Below are 13,433 nucleotides of genomic sequence, written 5' to 3'. Positions count from 1 at the left end.
TCGTTGTGCCACGTCACGAAACCGCCTTTCGCATCGTGGCAAATGAAGTGTGAGTTCAGATACGGGTCATGACAGTGCCCTTTATTAAACAAACCTGCTACTGTCATGTCTTGGTCCCGTGACAGGCCGGGGTGCTACATGACCGTACGTAGCATGCTTGTTCGCATGCGTGGACGCAGACATAGTACTCGCTCGATGCGTGTAGCCAAGTCGGATGATTGGAAGCTATGGAGCCCGCGCTGCGTTCGTCATCGCAGAGGCCGCACGCAAAGTACTCGTGCGCAACAACATTGGCAATGCGTACGTTGGAGCACTCGAGGAGGACGCTCAATGGAACGTATTTGGTCGGCTCGGGTCGCCACTCGGCCACGTCGATCCAAAAGCTTGGCCCAATGAGGCCAAAGAACGGACTCGATTTATCGAGCTTCTGCGACCGCACGCGCACGACCTCGAGCAGCGGTGTGATGCACAGCACCAGGCATCGCTGCACGGATGGATGACGCAAGCAACGTAGCACCAACGCCCACAAAAGCACGAGGAAGAGCTGGTTGTGGACCCAGGCGAGACCCGGCAGCACGAGTCGCCACGCGCACACTTGGGCGACGCCCGCGGCAAGAAGCGTCAATGGCAGCAGCCCCAGCGAGAACCACGCCAGCGCGTACCCAGCCGCGTTGACAGTAATCCCGGGCATCGTATCGAGAAACGCCATCGCAAACAGATTCCACGAGCACGAAACCAACCGGAGTCTGTCGGCGTTGGACGCTACGTGGCCCCAGATTTTCACATGGCAGGCGTACTGCGCGTCGACACTGACGTCGTTGATCGTGTCGGCCCACGCACATTCGCTCTGCATCGCGCCGAGGTGCCACGCGCAAAGACCGAGAAACGTAGCCGTGCGCATGAAGAGACGGTGACGGGCCCAGATCGCGCCGCTCACGCTCGAATTGACTACGCTAAAGACGCGCTGGGCCGCGTGCATGCGCAGCTGCCGGTGCGCGTCAAACCACGTATAGAGCTTATAGAGGTAGCGACCGGTTTCAAAGCTGTAGTAGATGTCGCCACCGAGCGCGAGGAGCGACAAAAAGTTGAGAATCGTGGCTTCGCTGCCATTCGACTTGACCACCACGAGCGTTGCTTGCGTGCCTTGGCTCAAGAGATCGACGACCAGCGACGGGTACGACGTCTGCGGTGCGCGCCCGCCAATGAGACACGTCCAGATGGCTGTGGGGCTGGCCGTCTTGGCGGCAACCGCTTGCTTGCGCGTCCCATCAATGCCAATCGATGTGATGAGAACAGCGTCGGAGCCGCGGCCTAGAGCAAAGCAGGCCATGTCTGCAAACACATCTGCAAGGCCGTGCGCGATCGTGTCGGCGGTCGCTACGCAAGTGTTGCCGCGGCGGTACGTGAGCGTGGCGCCGCCGCTGGCGCTGGCGTTGGCACACGCGCTAAAGCAGCCGTCGCCGACAAAGCACAGCTCCTCGAGGCCGTCCGACGCCGCCACATTCGCGTCCACCGCGCGCAATAGGTCTTTCCATAGAGCGTTCCAGCCCGTGAGGTTGCCAGGCTGCACTGTCGTTATCGCCTCGAGCGGTACAACGTTTGGGCGAATATAGTCGTAGCTCGAGAGCTGGCCGCGCGACGACGTTTTCGTCAAGGCATTGTTGTCAAGGTACCGCGTGCCAGTGTTATGGTCGAGGTATTTGCCGAGAAAGAAGCTTGGAAGCGTCGAGCTGTACCGCTCAAAGCACTGGATAGGGCTCGGGAGGTTGGTCACGGAATCAACATACTGGATCGAGCACCACCACGCGGTCTCGCGCGCAGCAAGCATGACGCCAAGAGAGCTCGAGCCCGCCGAGAGCGCGTGCATTGGGTCTGGGCCGCTGATCTGGTACGTCACAGTGCCAGACCGAGATCCCGACAAGTCGATATAGCCGTCGTTGAAGGTGATCGGGCGGTACAGCTGGGCGCTGCCCGCGACGTTGAGAAGCCCGACACTGTAGTTGATTGCGAGCTCGGTGGCCAGCAGATTGAGAGCAGCTGCAGTCGAGGTCGAGGATGCTATGAGCGCGCGCCGTCGTGCCAAGCACGCGTTGAGGTCGGGGAACATCGTGTGACGCCACGCTTGGATCGCGGCGAGGTCCGTCTCGTTTGTGTACGGTTGGAGGTGCGACTGGTCCACAAGGTTGACATAGTCTTCGAGATTGATGCCGCGGAGACACAGCACGCCCTCAGTGATCTCTTGGAGGTTGGTCGGCGCGTTCTGGGGCGGAACGAACTTGGTAATGACTTCACTGCCCCAGAGCCGAAACCCCGACGATGCAAATGCATCAATGTCCTTGTCGAACCGCGCTCGCTGCGCCGACCCGTTGAGACGACAGCGGTAACTCGCACCCTCGACGTCGAGCTGGGACGACGCATTCGTGTTCTCAAACGACGCGGCCCAGAGCAGCTGCGAGCGCGGCACGACGACAAAGTCCAAAAACACGTTGATATAGCGTGTCGGCACGATCGGGCCCGAGAGCGGAATACCCGCCGCCAAATACAGCTGTGTCAAGAGGCGGCTGTTGAGCACCGTGTTCCACTGCAGCGTCAGCGTCAGAATGTCGTTGGTCGCGGCAAACCCGTAGCGCGTGAGGACCCACGCTTTCAACGGCGACGCAAGGTTCCAAAGACAGCTCAGGCAGTAGCCCAGCGTGAGCAGCTGGCGACGCCGCCGACGCATCCTGCCCACCTCGGACGGCAGCATCGCCGCCGTGGGCAGGACGCGGCTCGACGCAAAGGAAAAGAGCATGCAGATGCGACCGTTCCTTGCGGTGGACTGTCTGTATAGAGTCCTATTGATAGGTTACTAGTATGAAACAGCGGGTTGGAACGAGCCATCGTAGACTGCAGCGTGATGCTCGTCCTTGACTCGATGCTGGATTCCGAAGGCGGACGAGAGTCAGTGTGAAAGCTGCGACAGCGCTTGTTGCCTGGTGTATTGGCAACGACCTCGGTAGCAACAAATGAGGATAACCACGGTTGCGAATATACGCCGAAGACTGTAGTGCAGGTACTCTATGTGAGAGCGAGGGTCGGGCATTGTGGCTGTGGGTAGCACAGGTACAGTATGGCATATGACCAGGACACTGCTCGATCTCGCGTGGAAGCTTGCATTTTCGCTGCTCAGTTTGTGATTGGCTCGTTTTTTCTTGGTGGTTGCTCAGGGCGCCACGTCATATTAGTTTGCCACCGGGATGTGTTGTATCGAGGACAGAATTGTACATCCATGGGACGAGACTGTACATTTCATGATTAAACAAGTCGTCGTATATAAATAGGAGGCAACGATGTCAGTCGTGTTACAACACTACCGAGTGTTTAGCGCCACTTGGCGTCCGGCGCGCGGGCACCAGAGTCACGGCGGGCGTCCGGCTCGCCTTCGCGGGCGCGGCCGAAGCGCGGCGGGCCGTCGCGGTCGCCACCAAAGCGGCCCGAGCTCTCGCGGTCGCCACCGAAGCGCGGCGCACCTTCACGGTCACCACCGAAGCGCGGCGCACCTTCACGGTCACCACCGAAGCGCGGCGCACCTTCACGGTCGCCACCAAAGCGGCTTGCGCCTTCACGGTCGCCGAAGCGGCCCGAGCTCTCGCGGTCACCGCCAAAGCGGCTCGAGCCTTCACGGTCGCCAAAGCGCGACGGCGGCGCGTCGTCACGGTCACGACCAAAGCGCGACGGCGGGGCGTCATCACGGTCACGGCCAAAGCGCGACGGCGGGGCGTCATCACGGTCACGGCCAAAGCGCGACGGCGGGGCGTCATCACGATCACGGCCGAAGCGCGACGGGCCATCACGGTCGCCGCCAAAGCGGGACGGCGGCGCGTCATCGCGGTCACGGCCAAAGCGGCCCGAGCTCTCACGGTCACCAAAGCGCGACGGCGGCGCATCACGGTCGCCACCAAAGCGCGACGGCGCCGGGGCGTCGTCACGGTTGAAGCGACCGCTGCCAAAGCGGGACGGACCATCGCGGTCGCCGCCAAAGCGCGACGGCGGCGCGTCATCACGGCGGGCGCCAAAGTCGCGGCCCGAGGGCTCGCGCTTGAAGCCATCGTCCGCGCGGCGGTTGCCACCTCGCACCGAAGACCAGCCCTCGTCGTCGCCGGCCTTGGGCTCGGGCGCGCGGCGTGTCGGCGGCACGTACTTGTTGGCGGCCTTGGCCTCTTCCTGGCGGCGGGCTTCCTCTTCCTCCTCGAGGCGGAGGCGCTCGACTTCACGGGCCGCGGCGGCCTCGGCTTCACGCGCGGCTTCTTCCTCTTCGGCGATGCGGCGCTCTTCCTCCTCGGCTTCGAGGCGGAGCTTCTCCTCGTACTCGTACTCGCGGTCCTTCGCACGGCGAATCTTGTCGTCCAGCACGTCGATCGAAAAGCGGAGCTTGCGCTCGTCGACAATCGCCTGGAACTTGAGCGCCTGGCGGGCGACGTGGGCATCGCAGAACGCCACGCACGCGTCCTGGCACTTGGCCAGAAGCGCCTTCTGGGCAAGGCCAAACGTGTGTTCGTCCTCCGCCGCCTTGAGCGTCGCGGCCCACGATGCTTCGAACGCGTTGCGCTCCTCCGTCTATAAATATCAAGGTATCAATCGCATCGTCCCCAACAATAAGAATAAGAATACCTGCTTGGCGTCAAAGATCTGCTGCAGGATCGGCTGCTCGGCCTCGCGCGTCGCACGCACAATGTAGTCGAGGCGGCGCGCGGCGTCCTTGAGCTTGCGCTGGGCCTCCTCCTTCTGCTTGATGGCCTTCTCTTTGGCGTCCGCGAGGAGCTTCTCCTTGTCGACCGTGTCGAATTCGACGTCGTCCGTGTTCATGCCGAGCTTCTTGAGCGTCTTCTCAATGTCCTTGCGCTCGATTTCTTCTTGGATGCGGCGGGCAGCTTCTTCCTCGCGGCGGCGCGCTTCGGCCGCAAGCCGGTCGGCTTCCTGCTTTTGGCGCAGGAGCTCGGCTTCGACGCGCTTCTTCTCTTCGGTCTTGGCCTTCTCGGCCATGAGGCGCTCAAAGGCCTCCTTCTGCGCTTCGATGCGAACCTTGCGCTCGAGCATCGCATCGCGCGCCGACGACAGGTTGGTCCGGGCGTTGGCAAAGACGCTCGGGCGCGCCGACGTCGTGCTCGGGAGCTGGCGCACGCACGCCTGGAGCTTCTGGCCGAGCTGCGTCATCTGCTTGGCCTGGCCCTCGAGGGCCATGGTCTGCGAGAAGCGCACCACGTTGGCGCGGTGGTCGATACGGAGGCGCGTCGCGCTCTGGTCGCGGTTCGACTGCGACCGGACGATCCACTGCTCCATTTCCGTCACGTTCATGCTCAGGCCCTGCGTGAGCGTGTTCAAGTGCGACACCGTCACGCTCGAGTAGACTTCGGTGAGCTGCGAGAGCACGTGGTGGACCGCGAGCTTCTCGACGGCCGGCGCGTACTTGGCGAGGCCGGCATCGGCCTTGAGCGACGCAACATGGGGCGCGACCGCAGCCGCCACCGCGAGCGGGTCGATCGGCGACCGCTCAAGCGTCTGGTACAACGCGCGGACGCTCGGGTACGCAGCGTCAACGATGTGCAAGGCAGCCATGTCGTCGAGGAGCTGCTGGCGCGTCGGCGGCGCAAGCTGCGTAAAGCCAAGAAGCGCCGCCATGTGCTCGTCCTTCTCTTCGAGCAGCACGGCCGCGTTGTCGGCGTTCTCAAGCAGCGCCACGTTGTTGGCCTGGACAGGGATCGAAAGCGATGCGAGCACGACCTTGGACGCAAGCAGCGGCAGCTCCATGATCGGCGTCAAGCGCTCGCGCTGGATGAGCGTGTAGTACTTGAACCAAGCGTACGCGTGGTATACGTGGTTGTTGCTAATGTAAAAGACCTCGGCGAGCTTGTGGTAGAAGGTCGCCATGAGCGTCGGCTTGGGCAGGTTCTCGAGAAAGCCAAACACAAGGTGGACGTCGTCGACCGTGCGGAAGGCTTCGGTCCAGAGCTCGAGCGACGACGCGGTATCGAGCTGCTCGAAGCGGATCGCGAGGTGGAGCTCGACCGAGTCGGCGCTCCAGCCGTCCCAGCCGCGCATCTGGCGGATGCTCTGCGTCGTCGGCGCGGCTTCGTGGCGCTGGAGCGTGTAGAGGTGCGTGCGGAGGATCTCGCAGAGGCGGCGGAACTCAATCTTGCGCGCGTACGTGCGGCAGAACGCGAACGCGCTGAGCGCGACCTGCTTGTAGAGGCCCTCGAGCTTGGTGTTGCAGCGCAGGATGTCGAGCACGGTGCGGTACGTTTCCCACATGAAGCGCAGCCACGGCACGAGGACTGCGCGGTCCGTGCGGTCGGTCGAGTCTTCAGCTGTCGTCGTCGAGAGCATGACGGCCTCCGGCGACTGCGTCGCCTCGAGGTCGACCGCCGCGTTGAGACTGATCTCGGTCGAGTACTGGCGGGCCTCGGCCGCGCGCTTCTCCGACTCGGCGACGAAGAAGAGGAGCACCTTCTCGAGCGACGCCGGGTTCTGCGCAAGCACAAGGTTGCGGTACTGGTGAAGACCGTCCTTCGCGATCCGGCCAAGCTGCAGATCGATCGTGATCGTGAGGTACGTCAGCATGAGCTCTTCGTGCGTCGGCTGCCACGTCCGGTTCTTCTTGGCGATGAGCGCCTCGTGGAGGATCTCCAGCGCCGACCGCTTCTGCCGCTTCATCACGTTGGCGTCCACATTGGGCGTGTTCAGAAGCTCGTTCGCACGCTTGAGCGCGTTCTCGGGCTTCTGGAAGAAGTGCGACATCGTCCGAGCGCTGGTTGCAAAATGGCACATCGAGCCAACCAATGCCACGGTATCCGGAATCCGGATAATCAACGTGGCAGCACGTGGGGCTTTTTATAGCAACGCGGGTGGACGCACGCGGTCCTTGTCGTCGTCGCACCATAATGGCCGGCGGCAGCGAATGCAGGGTGCTGTAGCCTCGCCGTGACAGGCTACGTCTCTATTGAGAATGCTCCAACGGACGTGCGAAGATCAGGTGGGCTGTCGCTGGATTCGGACGAGCGAAGTCATGTCGAGCTTGTCCGAGCTGCTCTTGCTAGCGTACACTGCTACGCATGTGGCGTCGCAGGACGAGTCTTGGCTCCATGGAGCTTGTGGATCGCCAAGACATCGAACAATCTGCTTGTGCACTGTGTTGCGTCGTCGTACTACTCATTTGCCAGATCCGAGAGGCTATACCTCGACCTGACTAAGCCTGAACTCAGACGCTGGGACGCATGTGAGCTGCCGTCGCACTGCGTAGGGCTAGGCGAGCACACCGTCTCCCGTCCATTGCGCTTAACAAACTAGCAGCTGGCAGCGCTGACGCACGACAAGACAGCCACCAAGACCACAGGAGCTCTTGCCAAGAGGATGTTGCAATGGCTCTCGCGAGATCGCGCAGAGGATGTTGTACTACACGTGCAGTGCCCGCGTGCAACCATGCGTCAACCGGCGGACGCCATGCCCGTCGCTGCCATGCCCTCTTGGCCCACTGAATGGCCGAGCAGAAAGGCGGTTTTGGATTCCGTACCTAGGCGGGTGTTCGATATTCCAACTGACTGAAGAAGATCCAACAGAGCCGCAGAACTGCGCCGCAGATGAGGCAGACGCCGCCTCTTGCGGCCTGTCTTGCGATGCCAGGGCCTGCCGCCATGTACCCAAGGACGGGACGAGCAAGACGCAGGAGCAGCCCGTCATGTGGTAGGCAACGGCGGTATTCACATGACAATGACGCTCTCGACCTGCGTCGTCGACGACTCCATGGTGATCTCGTCAATGTTGCGCTGGAGGAACGCCTCGTACGAGCCTTCCGAGAAGACCGTGCAGAGGACGCCGTCGTGCATGTAGGCAAGCTTGGTCGGCGCAACCGGCAGTTCGGCGAGACAGGCGGCGTACGACCGCGGCAGTGGCACGCAGTACGTCTCGGCGCCATGGCGCACCGTGAGCATCGACAGGGCAGGCTCCAAGCGATGGGTTGGCATGCGACTGAAGCTCTTGTCCGTGGCAAAGATCATGGCGCGGACGTGCGCGTCGGTCGTCGTCGACGCATAGTACATGTTGCCGTCGCTGCCAAAGAGTGTCGTGCCGGCTGCGCGCAGGTAGTCGAGCGCTGTGTGCAGGAGCAGCTCGGGCGTCGTCGTCACATGAAACACGATGGGCGTCGCGAGGTCCTTGGCCGAGGTGAAGAACTGCATGCTCGTCGTGATCGCGATCTGCCGCAAGGCGCCGCCGAGGTTGGCGACGTAGATGTAGGAAGGGCGGTCGAGGTTCATGCTACGAGGCAAGTGGCAACTGGAGTTCGGCAAAGCAAAAGGGCTTATGCGGCCTGGGAGTGTGCACAGGACGTCTTAAGTTCCTCTGACAAGGATTTTGAGCCAATCCGTGGCCAGGATCTTGAAAGCGCGTCAGCGATTGGCTGCTTTTGGCGGCGCCGGTGGTGTGGCAGTCCAGTACCCCGGTTGACAACTTGTGCATCCGATCATTGCAACTATAATCCCACTCATATTGTCCATGACATGGATGTACCAGCGTCCTCTACACGTAATATGTCTTCCTGCGGGCGATGACGTCCTTGCCAGCTTCCAGTGTTGGATCTGGCCTGTCGATTTTAAATGTGGCACATGCCACCGAAATCGGCCGGCGTCGGAATAGCGCGCTGGCAATAAATACATGTTAACATCCGCATAAATGCCAGAAGATCGCGCGTTTGTTCCACCATCCATGCGTATTGGATGACCCTTGCATGGACATGACCTACTGTGCGAGACCTAGCGCGTTCGAGCAAGAGCGCCGGACGAGGCCCATGCCGAAAATACGTCGCGTGCCGAAAACAATAAGTACGCTGGAAAGCGCACTTTATCGGAGGTGCCAAGTCGACCAATCAGTGCGGCCGGCTCGGTTTACTGGTTCTCGTCGACATAACTTGGGATTCTGAACAGGATGGCGCTCCTCCTTACCCGTGTCCGTACCGCGTTCGCCGCTTCGGGCGTCCATGTCCGCTCCGTCTCGCTCGTCACGCGCTTCCCGGAGACGGCGCTGGGCCTCAAGGTCCGCGACGAGAAGAAGGTAGATTGCACCTGGCGCTGGCGGCCACCGCTCACACGCCATACTGTGTAGCCCTTCTTGGACCTCCCGACAGCCTTGGCCAACTGCAAGGAAAACGCGGTCCGCAAGTTTGACGAGGTGCGTAGTAGTGTTTGCCGCCGTGGTGGCGCTCATGGCCTATGCAGACGGTCGACATTGTGGTCGAGCTCGGCGTCGATCCGCGCAAGCCCAACCAGAGCGTGCGCGGCGTCGTGACGCTCCCGAACGGCACGGGCAAGACGGTCCGCGTCGCTGTCTTCGCCAAGGGCGAAAAGGCAGGTAGGCCCACGATTTGCTCGTCCGTGGCATGGCAAGCTCACATCGCTGTCGCCTGCAGAGGAGGCCAAGGCCGCGGGTGCGACGATTGTCGGCGCCGAGGACTTGCTCGCCGACATCCAGGCCGGCAAGCTTGACTTTGACCGGTGCATCGCTACCCCAGATATGATGGCCCTTGTCGGTCGCGTTGCCAGAGTACGCACTTCTATACAGCGCTGCGTTCGATGCCTCACGCTGCGGCATAGGTGTTGGGCCCGCGCGGCTTGATGCCCAACCCCAAGTTGGGTACGGTCACGCAGGACGTCACAGCAGCCATTTCGGTACGGCATTCATTTGGCGACAGGGCCATAACGCGATCGTAGGCGGCCAAGGGCGGCCAGGTCGAGTTCCGTGCCGAGAAGAAGGGTATCGTGCACGCCGGCGTCGGCAAGGTTAGTTTCTCGGACGACGCGTTGATTGAAAACATCCGCGCGTTCATGGTCGCGATCGGCGACGCCAAGCCCGAGGGTGCCAAGGGCAAGTACATCAAGGCCATGCACCTCAGTAGTACGATGGGCCCGGGCATCCGGCTGGAGGCCCGCTTCTTGGACCCGTCGTCGCCCCAGTTTATGCGCTTCTAAGTTCGCAAGTGACGAGTCACCAATAGATTACGACAAATAGTACCTGTACAGTGTCCTCAATCACACGTCTTGACGCCGACATGTCTGTCACGTCCTCTCACCTCCCACCCTCCAAGCCCTGTTTCGTATTTTGACCAATGGCATCGCGTGCAATGGCAGAACGCAAGGCCATTGGATAATAAGCCAGAGTTCCACACACACGTTCCTTGACCGACGATGATGTTGATGGCGCGCGGCGTGCACAAGCGCGCGTACTCGCTCTCGGTCCAGAGCCTCCTGCAACAGTCGCTCTTGGCCACATCCTACCCGCAGCTGACGGCCCAAAACACGCTCTTCCGGCGGTCGCACCAGCCGCAGACCGACTACCAAGTAGGCCAACATCATGCACCTCCGCCACCACTTACATCTGTGCGTAGTCGAGTGCGGTGTTGAGCCTCGGGTTGCCGGCAAAGGAGCGTATGCCTGCCGCGGAGGCTGTCTTGACGCGTCTCACAGAGGCTAATACGACGATGCTGGACCGCGCTGACGTCACAGCACCCGGTGCGACCTACCACGCACCCGCTCATCGGAACCTCACCGCCCATAGGCTTTATCAACGTCACGCTGCGCGCCGACTGGATTGCGCAGCATGCGTTCACGATGGCGACGACAGGCGTGCAGCCGCGGTCGGCGGGCGACCACAAGCAACGCGTGATCGTCGACTTTGCATCGCCCAACATGGGCAAAGGTACGTCGCATAGGCCAATCATCTACCATCGATCTGCACCGATGCGTAGAGCTCCATGTTGGGCACTTGCGCTCGAGCGTCCTTGGCGACACAGTCTGTAACCTCCTCGAGTTTCAAGGTGCTCGCTCGCTTCCACTTGGAATACGTACCATCCAACGTCGTAGGCCATGAAGTGACACGCGTCAGTCACGTCGGCGACCTCGGCTCGGCGATTGCTACGCTGCTCGTGCAGGCCATGGACGATGCTGACAATGAAGCGTGCTCGCTTCCGCCTCGTACCGACCTCCTCGCCGCGTCGGCCTCGGCAGCGGACCTCGGACGATGGTACGAGCGCGGCAAGCAACGCCTGACGACCGACGCCGCTTTCAAAAGCCAAGTACGCGCTTCAAACCTCCCAGATTCCACCGATTTGGTCATAAACTGCGTTCTCTTAGGTCGATTCGGTTGTGCTCCAGCTGCAAAAGACCGATGTGTCAGCGTGGACGCTGCCGTGGAAGCAGACGTGTGCAATTAGCCGCGCGGCGTTTGCCACTCTCAATGCTCGTCTCAACGTCACTGTACGTACTTGTAACTACCCTTGTAGTACAAGTATGACCAATATTGTCTGCCTTAGGTTCAAGAGCGTGGCGAAGCGACGTACCTTCCGCTGATCCCAAAGGTCCTCGATCTTCTTGTGCAATCGGGTCTGGCCGTCGAATCGCAAGGTACGCTCCAACTCGAGTATGCGATGACAATCATGCGCTTCTGCAGGCGCGCTCTGTATCTTTCTTGACGGCCAGGACAAGTCGCCAATGCTCATCCGCAAGCAAGACGGCGGTATCGTCGCACTTGATACATTGATTGTTCGATGTGACATGCGTTGTACTAGGTTTTTTGTACGCGACGACGGACCTCGCGACCCTCTACTCGCGCATCCACGGCGACCCGTCGATCGATCCAATCGCATACGACCGCGCCATTTACATTACGGATCTCAGCCAAAGCTTGCATTTCCGCCACTTGTTTGAAGCGGCCCGCCGCGCTGGGTACGGATACGACAGTGTTCATGCGACTATAGAACATTTGCTTCTAGGTGGACTGACCACCGTCCCGTGCAGTTGGACCACGTTGGCTTTGGCCTCGTCATGGGCGAAGACGGCACCAAGCTGAGTTCGCGCAAAGGTGCATGGGTGTTTTGGCTCGTGTTTGATTGGACCGTGTACGGTAGGCGGCTCGACGTCGCTCGAGGCGCTCTTGAACCAAGCGGGGATTGAGAGTGCGCAACGGTCGGTCGTCGACGATGCCGACCACGGCTACATTGGTGACGCGGCCGTACGTTGAGCAATGAAACATATAGCAGCAAAGTGAACAGTCGTATTAGGTGCGCTACTATGACCTCGCCCAGCACCGTGAGCGCAACTACAAGTTTGCCTACAGCTCGGTACTCAACCTCAAGGGCAACACGGCCGTGTACCTCATGTATGCGAGCGCGCGCCTCCAGGTACGCGGCATCACATAGAGACAATGGCTACAGGATCGCGGACTAGGGCATTCGCCGGAAAGCTGGGCTCAACGAACCGTGGACCGCAGTCTTGGCCGACCCCGCCTCTGCAGCGGTGCTGCTTGGTGCGTCATCGTTGTGGTGCTTCTTGAGCTCATGCCACCTAATGTCGTGTAGAGGCGTCGGCGACGTGGCACCCGACAGAGCGTGCCTTGGCGTTGGTGTTGAGCCAGTTTGAGGATGCACTGCTCGAGACGCAGGCCGGATGGTACACCCTCAGTCTTTGAGCTGTGATGTTTGATGCAGGCGGTTGATGCAGGCACCCGCACATGCTCTGCGAGTACATGTTCCGCCTCACTACGAGTTTCCACGCGTTCTACGAAGCGTGCCGCGTCCAGAATCACGCTCCACGCCTCGTGCTCTGCGCCGCGACCGATGCCGTTCTCCGCAAGGGCCTTGCGCTTCTCGGCATTGCCGCCATCGAACGCATGTAGAGGAGGATAACATGGCGCGTTCTGCAGTGTTGTGGTCGACAAAGTCTCATGACAGGCTGCCAGCGTACAAACGTTGTCTGATGGATGAATATGACATGTGAACCAGTATACATCGGTATTGTTGAGTTGTCCAGAGAGATGTTCCGTACGGGGCTCTCTTGGCAGCAGCTTTCGCGCCATCGCTTACATGTGGCAATATGTGGCGCGCGCCAATTTTAAAAACGAGTCGATTGATTTCTCGTGCTGTAGGCTTTGCACGCCGACCTAAAGTAGCTTGCCGTGCTCGACTTACGGTCTGCTATCGATTGCGCCGCATTGCAGCACTTTCATTTTCAGACGCAATTGCAGCGATCGAGGAGCTTGGCGCGGCGACCGCCGCCCTGTATCCATTGTGATTGGCTAAAAAGAATTGGCAATGGCCAATCAGAAGCGTCCAAGCATCCCTGGGATCTGGCCACCGCTTCAAAATGCTCTATGAGCTTATTTGAGTGCGTGGCCACTCCACTGGACAATGTGAGGCCTTCCTCATGAGTAAAAGCGCGTTAATGTTTTCTTCGAGGGCGCGGCGACTACGCAGGAGCTCCTACGGTGCTGAGGGCTACCAGATCATGGAGGACACCACGCCGTGCGCGATACCAATAGAGACGCATCTTATGTCGGAGGTCGAGGCCAGAGCAAAGGTCGCTATCGCTAGCTGTTGCTGGTGCTCGATCTTTCCACCGCGCTGCTACTAACTA

At 60.6% G+C, this 13,433-nt stretch overlaps 5 protein-coding genes across 5 annotated transcripts; 2 read left to right on the top strand and 3 right to left on the bottom strand.

Moving 5' to 3' along the window:
- Positions 1–58: 58 nt before the first annotated feature.
- On the bottom strand, positions 59–2,831 carry SDRG_14802 (hypothetical protein). Its single transcript, XM_008620957.1, has one exon. It carries the CDS (start codon positions 2,789–2,791, stop codon positions 104–106), a length of 2,688 nt encoding a protein of 895 aa, XP_008619179.1. The 5' UTR covers positions 2,792–2,831; the 3' UTR covers positions 59–103.
- Positions 2,832–3,258: 427 nt separating this feature from the next.
- Positions 3,259–6,800, bottom strand: SDRG_14801 (hypothetical protein). The gene is made up of 2 exons (XM_008620956.1): positions 4,651–6,800; positions 3,259–4,596 (listed from the first exon to the last, which is right to left on the bottom strand). Exons 1-2 carry the CDS (start codon positions 6,772–6,774, stop codon positions 3,361–3,363), a joined length of 3,360 nt encoding a protein of 1,119 aa, XP_008619178.1. The 5' UTR covers positions 6,775–6,800; the 3' UTR covers positions 3,259–3,360.
- A 904-nt stretch (positions 6,801–7,704) lies between these two features.
- SDRG_14800 (hypothetical protein) lies at positions 7,705–8,372 on the bottom strand. The gene has a single exon (XM_008620955.1). The coding sequence runs from the start codon at positions 8,286–8,288 to the stop codon at positions 7,734–7,736; it is 555 nt and encodes a 184-aa protein (XP_008619177.1). The 5' UTR covers positions 8,289–8,372; the 3' UTR covers positions 7,705–7,733.
- Positions 8,373–8,909: 537 nt separating this feature from the next.
- Positions 8,910–10,096, top strand: SDRG_14799 (50S ribosomal protein L1). The gene is made up of 6 exons (XM_008620954.1): positions 8,910–9,081; positions 9,133–9,198; positions 9,246–9,378; positions 9,437–9,570; positions 9,621–9,695; positions 9,738–10,096. Exons 1-6 carry the CDS (start codon positions 8,956–8,958, stop codon positions 9,993–9,995), a joined length of 792 nt encoding a protein of 263 aa, XP_008619176.1. The 5' UTR covers positions 8,910–8,955; the 3' UTR covers positions 9,996–10,096.
- An 81-nt stretch (positions 10,097–10,177) lies between these two features.
- On the top strand, positions 10,178–12,808 carry SDRG_14798 (arginyl-tRNA synthetase). The gene is made up of 15 exons (XM_008620953.1): positions 10,178–10,364; positions 10,412–10,535; positions 10,582–10,722; positions 10,772–10,840; positions 10,887–11,098; positions 11,157–11,279; positions 11,336–11,426; positions 11,473–11,538; positions 11,591–11,747; positions 11,795–11,883; positions 11,930–12,033; positions 12,083–12,202; positions 12,249–12,327; positions 12,380–12,470; positions 12,522–12,808. Exons 1-15 carry the CDS (start codon positions 10,212–10,214, stop codon positions 12,694–12,696), a joined length of 1,794 nt encoding a protein of 597 aa, XP_008619175.1. The 5' UTR covers positions 10,178–10,211; the 3' UTR covers positions 12,697–12,808.
- Positions 12,809–13,433: the final 625 nt, after the last annotated feature.

The sequence above is a fragment of the Saprolegnia diclina genome, assembly GCF_000281045.1.
Source record: "Saprolegnia diclina VS20 unplaced genomic scaffold supercont1.78, whole genome shotgun sequence".
Lineage (NCBI taxonomy): Eukaryota > Oomycota > Saprolegniomycetes > Saprolegniales > Saprolegniaceae > Saprolegnia > Saprolegnia diclina.
Note: the sequence above shows the minus strand (reverse complement) of the source record. Positions and strands in the feature narration are given on the sequence as shown.